Source organism: Salmo salar, unplaced genomic scaffold (genome assembly GCF_965601325.2).
Source record: "Salmo salar unplaced genomic scaffold, fSalSal1 ptg000566l, whole genome shotgun sequence".
Lineage (NCBI taxonomy): Eukaryota > Metazoa > Chordata > Actinopteri > Salmoniformes > Salmonidae > Salmo > Salmo salar.
This window is the reverse complement of record NW_027675420.1, coordinates 182,487-201,992: the sequence shown is the minus strand read 5'-3', so window position 1 is coordinate 201,992 and position 19,506 is coordinate 182,487. Positions and strand designations below refer to the sequence as shown.

At 43.7% G+C, this 19,506-nt stretch overlaps 1 protein-coding gene and 1 pseudogene across 1 annotated transcript; both read right to left on the bottom strand.

Annotated features, from left to right (window-relative positions):
• Positions 1 to 2,747: 2,747 nt before the first annotated feature.
• LOC145876293 (stonustoxin subunit beta pseudogene) lies at positions 2,748 to 15,817 on the bottom strand (annotated as a pseudogene).
• Positions 15,818 to 16,618: 801 nt separating this feature from the next.
• LOC145876305 (NLR family CARD domain-containing protein 3-like) lies at positions 16,619 to 18,110 on the bottom strand. Its single transcript, XM_082972092.1, has one exon. It carries the CDS (start codon positions 17,990 to 17,992, stop codon positions 16,634 to 16,636), a length of 1,359 nt encoding a protein of 452 aa, XP_082828218.1. The 5' UTR covers positions 17,993 to 18,110; the 3' UTR covers positions 16,619 to 16,633.
• Between the last annotated feature and the right edge of the window lie 1,396 nt (positions 18,111 to 19,506).

Below are 19,506 nucleotides of genomic sequence, written 5' to 3'. Positions count from 1 at the left end.
GTGTGTGTCCAGTGAGTGTGTGTGTGTGTGTGTCCAGAGTGTGTGTCTGTGTCCAGTGTGTGTGTGTCCAGTGTGTGTGTGTGTTCAGTGAGTGTGTGTGTGTGTGTGTTCAGTGAGTGTGTGTGTGTGTGTGTCCAGTGAGTGTGTGTGTGTGTTTCCAGTGAGTGTGAGTGTGTGTCCAGAGTGTGCGTGTGTGTCCAGAGTGTGTGTGTGTGTGTCCAGAGTGTGTGTATGTGTGTCTGTGTCCAGAGTGTGTGTCCAGTGTGTGTGTGTGTCCAGTGTGTGTGTGTTTCCAGTGTGTGTGTGTGTGTGTCCAGTGTGTGTGTGTGTTCAGTGTGTGTGTGTGTGTGTGTGTGTGTGTGTGTCCAGAGTGTGTGGGTGTGTGTGTCCAGAGTGTGTGTGTGTGTGTGTGTGTGTCCAGAGTGTGTGTCTGTGTCCAGTGTGTGTGGGTGTGTGTGTCCAGAGTGTGTGTGTGTGTCCAGTTTGTGTGTGTCCAGTGTGTGTGTGTGTCCAGTGTGTGTGTGTGTGTGTGTGTGTGTGTGTGTGTCCAGTGTGTGTGTGTGTTCAGTGTGTGTGTGTGTGTTCAGTGTGTGTGTGTGTTCAGTGTGTGTGTGTGTGTTCAGTGTGTGTGTGTGTGTCCAGTGAGTGTGTGTGTGTGTCCAGTGAGTGTGTGTGTGTGTGTGTGTTTGTGTGTGTGTCCAGTGAGTGTGTGTGTGTGTGTTTCCAGTGAGTGTGTGTGTGTGTGTGTGTGTGTCCAGAGTGTGTGTGTGTGTCCAGAGTGTGTGTCCAGTGTGTGTGTGTTTCCAGTGTGTGTGTGTGTGTCCAGTGTGTGTGTGTGTTCAGTGTGTGTGTGTGTCCAGTGAGTGTGTGTGTGTGTGTGTTTCAGTGTGTGTGTGTGTGTCCAGTGAGTGTGTGTGTGTGTGTTTCCAGTGAGTGTGTGTGTGTGTGTTTCCAGTGAGTGTGTGTGTGTGTGTGTGTGTGTGTGTGTGTGTGTGTGTGTCCAGAGTGTGTGTGTGTGTCTGTGTCCAGAGTGTGTGTCCAGTGTGTGTGTGTTTCCAGTGTGTGTGTGTGTGTCCAGTGTGTGTGTGTGTTCAGTGTGTGTGTGTGTCCAGTGAGTGTGTGTGTGTGTGTGTTTCAGTGTGTGTGTGTGTGTGTGTGTGTGTGTGTGTGTGTGTGTGTGTGTGTGTGTGTGTGTGTGTGTGTGTGTGTGTGTGAGAGTATGTGCCCAGTGTGTGTGTGTGTGTGTGTGTGTGTGTGTGTGTGTGTGTGTCCAGTGTGTGTGTGTGTGTGTGTGAGAGTATGTGCCCAGTGTGTGTGTGTGTGTGTGTGTGTGTGTGTGTGTCCAGTGTGTGTGTGTGTGTGTGTGTGTCCAGTGTGTGTGTGTGTGTGTGTGTGTCCAGTGTGTGTGTGTGTGTGTGTCCAGTGTGTGTGTGTGTGTGTGTGTGTGTGTGTGTGTGTGTGTTCAGTGTGTGTGTGTTCAGTGTGTGTGTGTCCAGTGAGTGTGTGTGTGTGTCCAGTGAGTGTGTGTGTGTGTGTCCAGTGAGTGTGTGTGTGTCCAGTGAGTGTGTGTGTGTGTGTGTGTCCAGTGAGTGAGTGTGTGTGTGTGTGTGTGTGTGTGTGTCCAGTGAGTGTGTGTGTGTGTGTGTGTCCAGAGTGTGTGTCTGTGTCCAGTGTGTGTGTGTCCAGTGTGTGTGTGTGTTCAGTGAGTGTGTGTGTGTGTGTGTGTCCAGTGAGTGTGTGTGTGTGTTTCCAGTGAGTGTGTGTGTGTGTTTCCAGTGAGTGTGTGTGTGTGTCCAGAGTGTGTGTGTGTGTGTGTCCAGAGTGTGTGTGTGTGTCCAGAGTGTGTGTGTGTGTGTCCAGAGTGTGTGTGTGTGTGTCCAGAGTGTGTGTGTGTGTGTCCAGAGTGTGTGTATGTGTGTCTGTGTCCAGAGTGTGTGTCCAGTGTGTGTGTGTGTCCAGTGTGTGTGTGTTTCCAGTGTGTGTGTGTGTGTGTCCAGTGTGTGTGTGTGTTCAGTGTGTGTGTGTGTGTGTGTGTCCAGAGTGTGTGGGTGTGTGTGTCCAGAGTGTGTGTGTGTGTGTGTGTCTAGTGTGTGTGTCTGTGTCCAGTGTGTGTGGGTGTGTGTGTCCAGAGTGTGTGTGTGTGTGTGTGTCTAGTGTGTGTGTCTGTGTCCAGTGTGTGTGTGTCCAGTGTGTGTGTGTCCAGTGTGTGTGTGTGTGTGTTCAGTGTGTGTGTTCAGTGTGTGTGTGTGTGTCCAGTTTGTGTGTGTGTGTGTGTGTGTGTCCAGCGTGTGTGTGTGTGTGTGTGTTCAGTGTGTGTGTGTGTGTGTGTTCAGTGTGTGTGTGTGTGTGTGTCCAGTGTGTGTGTGTGTTCAGTGTGTGTGTGTGTGTTCAGTGTGTGTGTGTGTGTCCAGTGAGTGTGTGTGTGTGTCCAGTGAGTGTGTTTGTGTGTGTGTGTGTGTCCAGTGAGTGTGTGTGTGTGTGTCCAGTGAGTGTGTGTGTGTGTGTGTGTGTGTCCAGAGTGTGTGTGTCTGTGTCCAGTGTGTGTGTGTCCAGTGTGTGTGTGTGTGTTCAGTGTGTGTGTTCAGTGTGTGTGTGTGTGTGTCCAGTGAGTGTGTGTGTGTGTGTTTCCAGTGTGTGTGTGTGTGTGTGTGTGTGTGTGTGTGTGTGTCCAGAGTGTGTGTGTGTGTCTGTGTCCAGAGTGTGTGTCCAGTGTGTGTGTGTGTCCAGTGTGTGTGTGTGTGTGTCCAGTGTGTGTGTGTGTGTGTGTGTGTGTATGTGTGTGTGTCCAGTGTGTGTATGTGTCCAGTGTGTGTGTGTGTCCAGTGTGTGTGTGTGTCCAGTGTGTGTATGTGTCCAGTGTGTGTATGTGTCCAGTGTGTGTATGTGTCCAGTGTGTGTGAGTGTGTGAGTGAGTGAGTGTGTGAGTGAGTGAGTGAGTGTGTGTGAGTGTGTGTGAGTGTGTGTGAGAGTGTGTGAGTGTGTGAGTGTGTGAGTGTGTGAGTGAGTGTGTGTGAGAGTGTGTGTGAGTGTGAGTGTGTCCAGTGTGTGTATGTGTGTGTTCAGTGTGTGTGTGTGTCCAGTGTGTGTGTGTGTCCAGTGTGTGTGTGTGTCCAGTGTGTGTATGTGTCCAGTGTGTGTGTGTGTCCAGTGTGTGTATGTGTCCAGTGTGTGTATGTGTCCAGTGTGTGTATGTGTCCAGTGTGTGTGAGAGTGTGTGTGTGTGTGTGTCCAGAGTGTGTGTGTGTGTGTCCAGAGTGTGTGTGTGTGTGTCCAGAGTGTGTGTGTGTGTGTCCAGAGTGTGTGTATGTGTGTCTGTGTCCAGAGTGTGTGTCCAGTGTGTGTGTGTGTCCAGTGTGTGTGTGTTTCCAGTGTGTGTGTGTGTGTGTCCAGTGTGTGTGTGTGTTCAGTGTGTGTGTGTGTGTGTGTGTCCAGAGTGTGTGGGTGTGTGTGTCCAGAGTGTGTGTGTGTGTGTGTGTCTAGTGTGTGTGTCTGTGTCCAGTGTGTGTGGGTGTGTGTGTCCAGAGTGTGTGTGTGTGTGTCTAGTGTGTGTGTCTGTGTCCAGTGTGTGTGTGTCCAGTGTGTGTGTGTCCAGTGTGTGTGTGTGTGTGTTCAGTGTGTGTGTTCAGTGTGTGTGTGTGTGTCCCGTTTGTGTGTGTGTGTGTGTGTGTGTGTCCAGTGTGTGTGTGTGTGTGTGTGTTCAGTGTGTGTGTGTGTGTGTGTTCAGTGTGTGTGTGTGTGTGTGTCCAGTGTGTGTGTGTGTTCAGTGTGTGTGTGTGTGTTCAGTGTGTGTGTGTGTGTCCAGTGAGTGTGTGTGTGTGTCCAGTGAGTGTGTTTGTGTGTGTGTGTGTGTCCAGTGAGTGTGTGTGTGTGTGTCCAGTGAGTGTGTGTGTGTGTGTGTGTGTCCAGAGTGTGTGTGTCTGTGTCCAGTGTGTGTGTGTCCAGTGTGTGTGTGTGTGTTCAGTGTGTGTGTTCAGTGTGTGTGTGTGTGTGTCCAGTGAGTGTGTGTGTGTGTGTTTCCAGTGTGTGTGTGTGTGTGTGTGTGTGTGTGTGTGTGTGTGTGTGTGTGTGTGTGTCCAGAGTGTGTGTGTGTGTCTGTGTCCAGAGTGTGTGTCCAGTGTGTGTGTGTGTCCAGTGTGTGTGTGTGTGTGTCCAGTGTGTGTGTGTGTGTGTGTGTGTGTATGTGTGTGTGTCCAGTGTGTGTATGTGTCCAGTGTGTGTGTGTGTCCAGTGTGTGTGTGTGTCCAGTGTGTGTATGTGTCCAGTGTGTGTATGTGTCCAGTGTGTGTATGTGTCCAGTGTGTGTATGTGTCCAGTGTGTGTGAGTGTGTGAGTGAGTGAGTGTGTGAGTGAGTGAGTGAGTGTGTGTGAGTGTGTGTGAGTGTGTGTGAGAGTGTGTGAGTGTGTGAGTGTGTGAGTGAGTGTGTGTGAGAGTGTGTGTGAGTGTGAGTGTGTCCAGTGTGTGTATGTGTGTGTTCAGTGTGTGTGTGTGTCCAGTGTGTGTGTGTGTCCAGTGTGTGTGTGTGTCCAGTGTGTGTGTGTGTCCAGTGTGTGTATGTGTCCAGTGTGTGTATGTGTCCAGTGTGTGTATGTGTCCAGTGTGTGTGTGTGAGAGTGTTATTATTTACAGGGACAATGAGTCCCAAATCCTAAACCCTGGATAGAGGGGCTCAGTGAATGTGGAGGTGAATGTGATCAGGTGGGTCAGTGTGTCAGAGGAGGCTCTATAGAAGGACAGAGTGCCGGCTGACCAGTCCAGATACACTCCTATTCTGTGGGAGCTGGAGGAGGGGACGTCTATGGTAGTGGAGTTATTATTATGCCTGGCAGAGTAACTGTCGTCAGAGCAGAACAGACTCCAGGACTTGTCATTGTATCCAAGACCACAGTCATCAACCCCTCCTCTCCTGCTGATTCCTTTATATGTCACTCCTATACCAGCCCCCATTATCCCACTCCACTCTACCTCCCAGTAACAGCGCCCAGTCAGACCCTCTCTACACAGCACCTGTCTCCAGTCCTCAAATCTCTCTGGGTGATCAGGATACGGCTGCTCCTCTCTCCTACATGTCACCTTTCTGTTCTCCTCAGACAGAGAGAGGTGTCTGTTTACTGTGTTTAGGTCCAGTGTGAGATCACAGACATCTGATGGATGAAACCAGACACATTATTAGAAATCATCATCATTCACATTAGAATGTTAACTCACTTTTCACTAATTCATTTAATGTAGATGTTTCTAGGTATCAAAAGGAGAAGTTAAGGTAACTTGAGACTTGTTGAATGATCATATGTTATACTGTATGGTAATATAAAACACACTTATTCACATTAATTACACACACACACACACACATCAACTCTTTGTAAACGTTGGTGTCCCTGATTTCTGCTTCTGTAGAACTACAGCTGATATTTAATATGACCAAGTCAGTAATGATGGTGGTCTTTGACTTAACTTGAATTAAGACTTATTCTTAGTCATATTCTTCACAGCAGTCAACACTCACATTTTCTAAGTCCAGGTTTCATTCTGTTCTCTCCACCATGTTCCACACTGTAGCGGTAAGCAGAAGAACAGACAGTCATTGAGGGATACACCTGAACTCTCACACACACACACACACACACACACACACACACACACACACACACACACACACACACACAGCATATAGCTTTGTCCAAGTGGTGGTCAGAATGTTTGTATTAACTAGCCTGAAAAGTCAAACATGTCTGATATGAACATTGACATAAACCCTCCACATACTTGAGTTTCTCCAGTCTGCAGTGTGGATCCTCCAGTCCAGCAGAGAGCAGTCTGACTCCTGAGTCTCCTGGGTGATTGTAGCTCAGGTCCAGCTCTCTCAGGTGTGAGGGGTTTGACCTCAGAGCTGAGACCAGAGAAGCACAGCCTTCCTCTGTGACTAGACAGCCTGACAGCCTGCAAAGAGTCAAATCATATTAAAACCACACTGATATTCTTTGGTGGTGAAAATAGTGGCAGTATATTTCTTCAACATATTCAGATATATCAGTCATGAAACCTTCCATATCTATTCAGAAATGAATGTATCATATTATAAATTACAAATTATCAATGTGTTACCTGCAGATAGAAACATATATAGTACAAATATTTGAGTAGACTGACCAGACCAGTTTAAAAGCAGTATCAGTCAAAAGACAGACAGTGAGGTATCAGATTTAGATTGTATTGAGTATACAGTCCTCACCATATCTATTTTGACAGTGAAGATAACAATTTAAATGTGGTTCTAAACTCTAACATTTTGGATTTCAGATCAAATGTTTCATATGAGGTGACAGTATATAATGTCACCTTTTATTTGAGGATATTTTCATACATATCTGTTTCATTATTTAGAAAAATGAAAGCACTTTATGTATCTAGTCCCCCTATTTAAAGAAGTCATATGTTTTCTGACCAATTCACTCATAGTGGCTTAAAGTAGTCACAAGTTGAGTATTTGATCCGATATTCCTTGAACGCAGCGACTACATCAAGCTTGTGACTCAAACTCGTTGATTGATTTTTCAGTTTGTTTTGGTTGTGTTTTGGGTTGTGTTTTGCCCAATATTAAAATGGTGGATGGTGTAACGTCTGCTTCCAGCTCACACTCTCAAACACGTAGATCCCCCTGAACGCAGCTCACTCTCCAGATCCCAGTCACCTGAATTCTGATCACCTGTTCACACACCTGTATGTCATTATCAAACTCTATTTAGTTCAGTTCTTTGCACCCCCATCATTGTGATGTAATGTTTGATTTGCGACACACGGCTATTCGGAGCGCTGAGTTTCCTTTAATTTACTCCTCCCGTGTATGATAGTTTTTGCCTGCCTCCCTGCCTCCCTAACGACGCCTTTTGCCTATTCCCTGCCTGTACCTTAGCCCATTGGATTTCCTGTTATCAACCTATTCCCTGCCTGTACCTTAGCCCATTGGATTTCCTGTTATCAACCTATTCCCTGCCTGTACCTTAGCCCATTGGATTTCCTGTTATCAACCTATTCCCTGCCTGTACCTTAGCCCATTGGATTTCCTGTTATCAACCTATTCCCTGCCTGTACCTTAGCCCATTGGATTTCCTGTTATCAACCTATTCCCTGCCTGTACCTTAGCCCATTGGATTTCCTGTTATCAACCTATTCCCTGCCTGTACCTTAGCCTATTGGATTTCCTGTTATCAACCTATTCCCTGCCTGTACCTTAGCCTATAGGATTTCCTGTTATCAACCTATTGCCTGATCTCCCGGACCACGGCCTTTTCCCTGCCTGTTGCATTTTTGGACCCTTTTTGATCTTCTGCCTGCCCCTGGACCTGTGGTCCTTTACAATAAACACCTGCTGAGCCCTGCACTTGAAACCAGCTCTCTGTCTCCCATCGTGTTCATTACAGATGGTGACTGGAGTCATTTTATTTATAAGTGAGTAGATAACATGTTTCTAAACACTACTAAAAGCATCCTGATGATGCCATGATTAAGAGAAATCATGAATGAATCATGAATAATAGTGAGAAAGTTACAGAAGCTACAACAAAACATGCTAACCTCTCACCATTACCAATAACAGAGACTACAACAAAACATGCTAACCTCTCACCATTACCAATAACAGAGACTACAACAAAACATGCTAACCTCTCACCATTACCAATAACAGAGGCTACAACAAAACATGCTAACCTCTCACCATTATCAATAACAGAGGCTACAACAAAACATGCTAACCTCTCACCATAACCAATAACAGAGGCTACAACAAAACAGGCTAACCTCTCACCATTACCAATAACAGAGGCTACAACAAAACATGCTAACCTCTCACCATTACCAATAACAGAGGCTACAACAACACATGCTAACCTCTCACCATTACCAATAACAGAGGCTACAACAACACATGCTAACCTCTCACCATTACCAATAACAGAGACTACAACAAAACATGCTAACCTCTCACCATCACCAATAACAGAGGCTCATTCCTCATTATTCACAATTAATTCCTGATTATTCATAATCATGGTAGCATCCACATGAATGTAGAAGTGTTCAGAAACATCTATTCTTACTGACAATACAAGTGAAGTGACTCCAAAATGACAGGACATTATTCACCATTCAGTTTCTATTAGGAAAAACATCATCCAAAACACAACCAAGACAAACTGTAAATGAATTCAACAAGTTAGTAGAATCACAGGCTTGATGTAATCACTGCAGGCATGGAATATGGGACTAAATACTAAACTTATGATTAAATAAATTTGTCCAAATAATTAAGACTTCTTCAAATGGGAGAACTAAACTCAGCAATAAAAGAAACGTCCTCTCACTGTCATTTGCGTTTATTTTCAGAAAACTTAACATGTGTAAATATTTGTATGAACATAACAAGATTCAACAACTGAGACATAAACTGAACAAGTTCCACAGACATGTGACTAACAGAAATGGAATAATGTGTCCCTGAACAAAGGGGGGGGGGGTCAAAATCAAAAGTAACAGTCAGTATCTGGTGTGGCCACCAGCTGCATCAAGAACTGCAGTGCATCTCTTCCTCATGGACTGCACCAGATTTGCCAGTTCTTGATGTGAGATTACCCCACTCTTCCACCAAGGCACCTGCAAGTTCCTGGACATTTCTGGGGGGAATGGCCCTAGCCCTCACCCTCCGATCCAACAGGTCCCAGATGTGCTCAATGGGACTGAGATTTCGGGCTCTTCGCTGGCCATGGCAGAACACTGACATTCCTGTCTTGCAGGAAATCACGCACAGAACATGCTGTATGGCTGGTGGCATTGTCATGCTGGAGGGTCATGTCAGGATGAGCCTGCAGGAAGGGTACCACATGAGAGAGGAGGATGTCTTCCCTGTAACGCACAGCATTGAGATTGCCTGCAATGACATCAAGCTCAGTCCGATGATGCTGTGACACACTGCCCCAGACCATGACGGACCCTCCACCTCCAAATCAATCCCGCTCCAGAGTACAGGCCTCGGTGTAACGCTCATTCCTTCGACGATAAACGCGAATCCGACCCTCACCCCTGGTGAGCCAAAACCTCGACTCGTCAGTGAAGAGCACTTTTTGACAGTCCTGTCTGGTCCAGCAACGGTGGGTTTGTGCCCATAGGCGACGTTGTTGCCGGTGATGTCTGGTGAGGACCTGCCTTACAACAGGCCTACAAGCCCTCAGCCCAGCCTCTCTCAGCCTATTGAGGACAGTCTGAGCACTGATGGAGGGATTGTGCATTCCTGGTGTAACTCGGGCAGTTGTTGCCATCCTGTACCTGTCCCGCAGGTGTGATGTTCAGATGTACCGATCCTGCGCAGGTGTTGTTACACATGGTCTGCCACTGTGAGGACGAACAGCTGTCCGTCCTGTCTCCCTGTAGCGCTGTCTTAGGCGTCTCATAGTACGGACATTGCAATTTATTGCCCTGGCCACATTTGCAGTCCTCATGCCTCCTTGCAGCATGCCTAATGCACGTTCACACAGATGAGCAGGGACTCTAGGCATCTTTCTTTGGGTGTTTTTCAGAGTCAGTAGAAAGGCCTCTTTAGTGTCCTAAGTTATCATAACTGTGACCTTCATTGCCTACCGTCTGTAAGCTGTTAGTGTCTTAAGGACCATTCCACAGGTGCATGTTCATTAATTGTTTATGGTTCATTGAACAAGCATGGGGAAACAGTGCTTAAACCCTTTTCAATAAAGATCTGTGAAGTTATTTTGATTTTTACGAATTATCTTTGAAAGACAGGGTCCTGAAAAAGGGATGTTTCTTTTTTTGCTGAGTTTAGATGCCGAAAGTGCTTTCATATCTAAAACGGTAAAAAATACAGTCTTGGCCAAAAGTTTTGAGAATGACACAAATATTAATTTTCACAAAGTCTGCTGCCTCAGTTTGTATGATGGCAATTTGCGTATACTCGAGAATGTTATGAAGAGTGATCAGATCAATTGCAAATAATTGCCAAGTTCCTCTTTGCCATGCAAATGAACTGAATCCCCCAAAAACATTGCCACAAAAGGACCAGCTGACATCATGTCAGTGATTCTCTCGGTAACACAGGTGTGAGTGTTGACGAGGACAAGGCTGGAGATCACTCTGTCATGCTGATTGAGTTCGAATAACAGACTGGAAGCTTCAAAAGGAGGGTGGTGCTTGGAATCATTGTTCTCCCTCTGTCAACCATGGTTACCTGCAAGGAAACACGTGTCGTCATCATTGCTTTGCACAAAAAGGGCTTCACAGGCAAGGATATTGCTACCAGTAAGATTGCACCTAAATCAACCATTTATTGGATCATCAAGAACTTCAAGGAGAGCGGTTCAATTGTTGTGAAGAAGGCTTCAGGGCGCCCAAGAAAGTCCAGCAAACGCCAGGACTGTCTCCTAAAGTTGATTCAGCTGCGGGATCGGGGCACCACCAGTACAGAGCTTGCTCAGGAATGGCAGCAGGCAGGTGTGAGTTTTTCGGAGGATGGCCTGGTGTCAAGAAGGGCAGCAAAGAAGCCACTTCTCTCCAGGAAAAACATCAGGGACAGACTGATATTCTGAAAAAGGTACAGGGATTGGATTGCTGAGGACTGGGGTAAAGTCATTTTCTCTGATGAATCCCCTTTCCGATTGTTTGGGGCATCCGGAAAAAAGCTTGTCCGGAGAAGGCAAGGTGAGCGCTACCATCAGTCCTGTGTCATGCCAACAGTAAAGCATCCTGAGACCATTCATGTGTGGGGTTGCTTCTCAGCCAAGGGAGTGGGCTCACTCACAATTTTGCCTAAGAACACAGCCATGAATAAAGAATGGTACCAACACATCCTCCGAGAGCAACTTCTCCCAACCAGTCAGGAACAGTTTGGTGACGAACAATGCCTTTTCCAGCATGATGGAGCACCTTGCCATAAGGCAAAAGTGATAACTAAGTGGCTCTGGGAACAAAACATCGATATTTTGGGTCCATGGCCAGGAAACTCCCCAGACCTTAATCCCATTGAGAACTTGTGGTCAATCCTCAAGAGGCAGGTGGACAAACAAAAACCCACAAATTCTGACAAACTCCAAGCATTGATTATGCAAGAATGGGCTGCCATCAGTCAGGATGTGGCCCAGAAGTTAATTGACAGCATGCCAGGGCAGATTGCAGAGGTCTTGAAAAAGAAGGGTCAGCACTGCAAATATTGACTCATTGCTTCAACTTCATGTGATTGTCAATAAAAGCCTTTGACACTTATGAAATGCTTGTAATTATACTTCAGTATTCCATAGTAACATCTGACAAAAATATCTAAAGACACTGAAGCAGTAGACTTGTGAAAATTAATATTTGTGTCATTCTCAAAACTTTTGGCCACGACTGTATATGTATGAATACCTTTAAATAAAAGGTGACATTCTGTACTGTCACCTAATATGAAACATTCGATCTCAAATCCAAAATGCTGGAGCATAGCACCACATTTAAAACTGTAAGCTTCACTGTCCAAACATATATGGTGTGGACTATGTGTGTCTGGTAAACACATGTGGATCTGGTGAACAGTTATCACTTGTTGACCAACTACAGGAATACTGACCTCAGAGTCTCCAGTCTGCAGTGGGGATTCCCCAGTCCAGCAGAGAGCAGCTTCACTCCTGAATCCTTCAGGTCATTGTTACTCAGGTCCAGCTCTCTCAGGTGTGAGGGGTTTGACTCCAGAGCTGAGACCAGAGAAGCACAGCCTTCCTCTGTGACTCCACAGCCTGACAGCCTGCAAAGAGTCAAATCATATTAAAATCACACTGCTATGCTTTGGTGGTGAAAATAGAAGCAGTATATTTTTATTAACATATTCAGATACATCAGTCTCCTGAAACCTGCCATATATATTCATAAATTAATGTATCATTATTAGAAATGACAAATTATCAAAGTTTTGCCTGCAGATAGAAACATGTATAATACAAATATTTGAGTAGACTGACCAGACCAGTTTAAAAGCAGTATCAGTCAAAAGACAGACAGTGAGGTATCAGATTTAGATTGTATTGAGTATACAGTCCACACCATATCTATTTTGACAGTGAAGATAACAATTTAAATGTGGTTCTAAACTCTAACATTTTGGATTTCAGATCAAATGTTTCATGTGAGGTGACAGTATATAATGTCACCTTTTATTTGAGGATATTTTAATTCATATCTGTTTCACCATTTAGACAAATAAAAGCACTTTATGTATCTAGTCCCCCCATTTGAAGAAGTCATAAGTATTCTGACCAAATCACTCATAGTGTATTAAAATAGTCAAACGTTTAGTATTTGGTCCCATATTCCTTTAATGCAACAACTACATCAAGCTTGTGACTCAAAGTCGTGTGTTGCATTTGCAGTTTGTTTTGGTTGTGTTTTGGGTTATGTTTTGCACAATATTAAAATGGTGGATGTTTTCTGTCTAAGTGAGAAGATACATGCTGGAGCATAGCACCAAATTTAAAACTTTAAGCTTCACTGTCTAAACACATATGGTGTGGACTATGTGTGTCTGGTAAACACATGTGGATCTGGTGAACAGTTATCACTTGTTGACCAACTACAGGAATACTGACCTCAGAGTCTCCAGTTTACAGTGGGGATCCTCCAGTCCAGCAGAGAGCAGCTCCACTCCTGAATCCTTCAGGTCATTGTTACTCAGGTCCAGCTCTCTCAGGTGTGAGGGGTTTGACTCCAGAGCTGAGACCAGAGAAGCACAGCCTTCCTCTGTGACTAGACAGCCTGACAGCCTGCAAAGAGTCAAATCATATTAAAACCACACTGATATTCTTTGGTGGTGAAAATAGTAGCAGTATATTTTTTCAACATATTCAGATATATCAGTGTCCTGAAACCTTCCATATCTATTCAGAAATTAATGTATCATATTATAAATTACAAATTATCAAAGTTTTGCCTGCAGATAGAAACATGTATAATACAAATATTTGAGTAGACTGACCAGACCAGTTTAAAAGCAGTATCAGTCAAAAGACAGACAGTGAGGTATCAGATTTAGATTGTATTGAGTATACAGTCCACACCATATCTATTTTGACAGTGAAGATAACAATTTAAATGTGGTTCTAAACTCTAACATTTTGGATTTCAGATCAAATGTTTCATATGAGGTGACAGTATATAATGTCACCTTTTATTTGAGGATATTTTAATTCATATCTGTTTCACCATTTAGACAAATAAAAGCACTTTATGTATCTAGTCCCCCCATTTGAAGAAGTCATAAGTATTCTGACCAAATCACTCATAGTGTATTAAAATAGTCAAACGTTTAGTATTTGGTCCCATATTCCTTTAATGCAACAACTACATCAAGCTTGTGACTCAAAGTCGTGTGTTGCATTTGCAGTTTGTTTTGGTTGTGTTTTGGGTTATGTTTTGCACAATATTAAAATGGTGGATGTTTTCTGTCTAAGTGAGAAGATACATGCTGGAGCATAGCACCAAATTTAAAACTTTAAGCTTCACTGTCCAAACACATATGGTGTGGACTATGTGTGTCTGGTAAACACATGTGGATCTGGTGAACAGTTATCACTTGTTGACCAACTACAGGAATACTGACCTCAGAGTCTCCAGTTTACAGTGGGGATCCTCCAGTCCAGCAGAGAGCAGCTCCACTCCTGAATCCTTCAGGTCATTGTTACTCAGGTCCAGCTCTCTCAGGTGTGAGGGGTTTGACTCCAGAGCTGAGACCAGAGAAGCACAGCCTTCCTCTGTGACTAGACAGCCTGACAGCCTGCAAAGAGTCAAATCATATTAAAACCACACTGATATTCTTTGGTGGTGAAAATAGTAGCAGTATATTTTTTTAACATATTCAGATATATCAGTGTCCTGAAACCTTCCATATCTATTCAGAAATTAATGTATCATATTATAAATTACAAATTATCAACGTTTTGCCTGCAGATAGAAACATGTATAGTACAAATATTTGAGTAGACTGACCAGACCAGTTTAAAAGCAGTATCAGTCAAAAGACAGACAGTGAGTTATCAGATTTAGATTGTATTGAGTATACAGTCCACACCATATCTATTTTGACAGTGAAGATAACATTTTAAATGTGGCTCTAAACTCCAACATTTTGGATTTGAGATCAAATGTTTCATTTGAGGTGACAGTATAAAATGTCACCTTTTATTTGAGGATATTTTCATACATATCTGTTTCACGTTTAAAAATGAAAGCACTTTATGTATCTAGTCCCCCTATTTGAAGAAGTCATAAGTATTTTGACCAATTCATTTATAGTGTATTAAAGTAGTCAATAGATTAGTGTTTGGTTGTAAACTAGTTGGTCTTATTTGCAGTTTGTTTTGGTTGTGTTTTGCACCAATAATAAAATGGTGGATGATGACTGGATAATTTTCTGTCTAAGTGAGTAGATAACATGTTTCTAAACACTAAATTAATCCTGATGATAACATGATTAATACAAATCATGAATGAATCATCAATAATAATGAGAGAGAAAGTTACAGAGTCTACAACAGAACATGCTAACCTCTCACCATTACCATTAACAGAGGCTACAACAGAACATGCTAACCTCTCACCATTACCAATAACAGAGGTTACAACAAAACATGCTAACCTCTCACCATTACCAATAACAGAGGTTACAACAAAACATGCTAACCTCTCACCATTACCAATAACAGAGACTACAACAAAACATGCTAACCTCTCACCATTACCAATAACAGAGACTACAACAAAACATGCTAACCTCTCACCATTACCAATAACAGAGACTACAACAAAACATGCTAACCTCTCACCATTACCAATAACAGAGGCTACAACAAAACATGCTAACCACTCACCATTACCAATAACAGAGGCTACAACAAAACATGCTAACCTCTCACCATTACCAATAACAGAGACTACAACAAAACATGCTAACCTCTCACCATTACCAATAACAGAGGATACAACAGAACATGCTAACCTCTCACCATTACCAATAACAGAGGCTACAACAAAACATGCTAACCTCTCACCATTACCAATAACAGAGGATACAACAGAACATGCTAACCTCTCACCATTACCAATAACAGAGACTACAACAAAACATGTTAACCTCTCACCATTACCAATAACAGAGGCTACAACAAAACATGCTAACCTCTCACCATTACCAATAACAGAGGCTACAACAAAACATACTAACCTCTCAACATTACCAATAACAGAGGGGGTTTGATCTTTGTTAGTAGAATCACAAGCCTCACTGCAGGTGTCAGGAATCCCACTTCCTGAGTCTGTTTCTGCCTGAGCTGACTGTTTTCTGTTTGGAGTCTAAGGGTGCGTTCAGAAACCTATCTGGTTGCCAGGCGACGAAGTTAGGCGGGAGATCTAGTGATATTATTACCCTGTCTGGTTGCTAGGCGACGAAGTTAGGCGGGAGATCTAGTGATTACCCTACACCTGCATCTCATCAACCTTCTGCACACCTGGTCCTGATCATCACCTCTTCATAAGCCCTGAGCTGACATCTATTCCCTGCTGGATCGTTAGCAACGAACAGCCTCATGTTTCCTGAGCTAGTCTTGTTGTTTTGTTCTTGTTACTGGTTACTCCCCCCCCCGTTTACTCTGTCTACAGTCATCCTCCCGGAACATTCAACTCCCTTACCTGGCCGTCGGTGGATACAGTGACGTCATTGAATCCACCCATCTACTCTCATCAACTCACCTCCGCTGTCGCTCCGTCTCCTGGCTCACTCAAATTACACATCAAGACTACCAATAAATACTCACCTTCATTTTACTCACCTTGTCCTGGTCTGCTTCTGGGTTCTGTCTTAGAGAAACGTGACAGCAGGCATGGAATATGGGACAACATGCTAAACTTATGACTATTTTAATACACTATAAGTAATATGTCCGAATAATTACGACTTTTTCAAATGGGAGAACTACATGCATAAAGTACTTTCATATCTGATAATACTGACCTCAGAGTCTTCAGTTTACAGTGGGGATTCCCCAGTCCAGCAGAGAGCAGCTTCACGCCTGAATGCTTCAGGTCATTGTTACTCAGGTCCAGCTCTCTCAGGTGTGAGGAGTTTGAACTGAGAACTGAGGCCAACACTTTACAGGATGTGTCTGTGAGTTTACAGCCAGTGAGTCTGCAAACACAGAAGAAATACAATGACAGACAGGTTGTATTAAAATGATACGCTTAGCTTTCTCTGTTTACGCTGTTACCCATTTACAAATAATGTGTTGGGTTTGACCTCAGAGCTGAGACCAGAGAAGCACAGCCTTCCTCTGTGACTCCACAGCCTGACAAAGAGATCATGACTTCAAACACATTGTTAATTTAGTGTAGAAGGACAATGGCAGATGCATTTGGTTAATTCTCCCAAACAACATATAGATTCTTCTTCTGTCTCCTAGAGTTGTATGGTCATATTGTTATACTAATGTGAAAATCAATGCGTTTATTCAATGTTTTCAATATAATATTAAACACATATTATAATGCATATTTTTCTTTAACCTGAATATTTCTTCCTGATGATTAGTTTTTATATGTCATTTTATGTACTCACAGAAATGCACTGGAGGCTTTGAACACTGGCAGCAGCCTCAGAAGACCTTCCTCTGATCTGGAGTATTTCTTCAGGTCAAACACATCCAGCTCCTTTTCTGAAGTCAGCAACACAAAGACCAGAGCTGACCACTGTGCAGGTGACAGGTTGGGTTCTGAGAGACTTCCTGAGCTCAGGAAGCTTTGGATCTCCTCCACTAGAGAATGGTCATTCAGTTCATTCAGACAGTGGAACAGATTGATGCTCCTCTCTGGAGAGGGATTCTCCCTGATCTTCTCCTTGATGTACTTGACTGTTTCTTCATGGCTCTGTGAGCTGCTTCTTGTCTTTGTCAGTAGACCTCGTAAGTACTTCTGATTGGACTCCAGTGAGAGGCCCAGAAGGAAGCGGAGGAAAAGGTCCAGGTTTCCCGTCTCACTTTGTAAGGCTTTATCCACAGCACTCTTGTAGAAAGTAACTTCAGGTTCGTCTTTTGTTTTCGGTTTGTCCATTAGATTCTCATTGTTGTTGATGAATGAGAGGAACACATACACAGCAGCCAGAAACTCCTGAATGCTCAGATGAACAAAGCAGTACACCTTGTCCTGGTACAGCCCACAATCCTCTTTAAAGAGCTGTGTGCACAATCCTGAGTACACTGAGGCTTCATTGACATCAATGCCAGCCTCTTTCAGGTCTTCTTCATAGAAAATCAGATTGCCCTTCACTAGCTGTTGAAAAGCCAGTTTTCCCAGTGACAGAATGCTCTCGTTATTCCAGTGTGGATCTGTCTCTTCTTTCCCAAGATACTTTTCATTCTTCTGTTTGGTATGAAACACCACAAGGTGTGTGTACATCTCAGTCAGAGTCTTGGGCATCTCTTCTCTCTTATGTTTCAGCATGTGTTCGAGGACTGTTGCAGAAATCCAACAGAAGACTGGAATGTGGCACATGATGTGGAGGCTCCTTGATGTCTTTATGTGTGAGATGATTCTGCTGGCCAGGTCCTCATCACTGAATCTCTTTCTGAAGTACTCCTCCTTCTGTGGGTCATTGAACCCTCGTACCTCTGTCACCTGGTCAACACACCCTGAAGGGATCTTATTGGCTGCTGCAGGTCGGGTAGTTATCCAGAGGAGAGCAGAGGGAAGCAGATTTCCCTTGATGAGATTTGTCAGCAGAACATCCACTGAGGTTGACTCTGTGACGTCCCAACAGATCTTGTTCTTCTGGAAGTCTAGGGGCAGTCGGCACTCATCCAGACCATCAAAGATGAACAGAACTTTGTACTTGTCGTAGTTGGAGATTCTTGATTGTTTGGTTTCCATTGAGAAGTGATAGAGAAGTTCAATCAACGTGTTTTTGTCCCCTTTCATCAAATTCAGCTCCCGAAAAGGGAATGAAAACACAAATTGAACATCCTGATTTGCTTTTCCTTCAGCCCAGTCCAGAATGAACTTCTGCACAGAGACTGTTTTTCCAATGCCAGCAACTCCCTTTGTCAGCACAGTTCTGATACGTTTGTCTTGTCCAGTTAAGGGTTTGAAGATGTCGTTACATTTGATTGCAGTCTCTGGTCTTGCTTGTTTCCTGGTTGTTGTCTCAATCTGTCTCAGCTCATGTTCATTATTGACCTGTCCTGTTCCACCCTCTGTGATGTAGAGCTCTGTGTAGATCTTATTGAGAAGTGTTGGGTTTCCTTGTTTAGCGATCCCCTCAAATACACATTGAAACTTCTTCTTTAGATTTGATTTGAGTTCACGTTGGCAAATCACAGCAAGCTCATCTGAATGAAGAAATAGCACAGAGGATATTAATATTACGTCTGTTTTAATGCCTACAGTATTGTAGGACTGTTATAACATTTTAAATTATAATCATTTATTCTCTTAACTGAATGTATTGTCATGACGTTGCCCTCACTCTGGGAACAGGGAGCACAGTTGACCCCCTCCCCCTTGCACCATCCCCCTACCTACCTCTCCCTACCCAGGCCCTGTCAAGGCTGTCGTAAATTCCAAAGGAAATGTCCTGCCTAACAGGCCCAGTTGAGACTGAGAGGGGTTTCATTGAGAGACAAGGAAATTCTTCCAACTCACAGAATTGGGGAACCGAACGACATTTATGTTCTGGAGAAGGTATAAAAGATCGGTGAAGAATCCAGCTACGAACTGGTCAGCTTGGTACAATTGTGTGATACTCAGAAGAGACCACAGTATTACCATAAAACTGTTTATATAATAGCCTCAGCTATGGGACTTGCATCTAAATGGTTGTATAAAATGTATTAATAAGGATAAAGCTATTTGGAATACGTTGAGATGCTATGTACTGATGTTAATGTGATAGAATGTAGTTCTGTTCAAAGCTTAAATCAGTCATCGGCACGCCCCCCAGGGACACAGACAGGACCAGGCGTCATGTGACAAGCCTGTTCTATGTTCACGTATAAAACCCCCACCCTGATTTTCTTTCATGAGACCAGCTTACCTCAGAAGAGAGAGCGAAGGTTTGACCATCCAATTCCTCTACTGAAAGTTAACTATACCACGTGGTTAAACTTTTAGACTATCGAGACTGACAGAATAATAACAAGTCTTTGATATTAATTAATAGTCTGCAGCTAGAAATGATATCATTGAACGCGAAGACCGACGAAAAATCCATTCTATAACGACATTAATGAATGTCGCTTTGAAAGATCCATTCTAACCGAGAGAGAGAGAGCGGGACAAAAACTTTCCAACAAGGATCCCGACGACACACTGAGCGTAAATATATATTGATTGCGATTGTTCCCGAATGAGTGAGCGTTCATGTACAAAAACCTCCTCAGCTGCCCTTTATGACCCTTTATTTAACAAGACACCAGCCATGCCTGTTTAGCCCA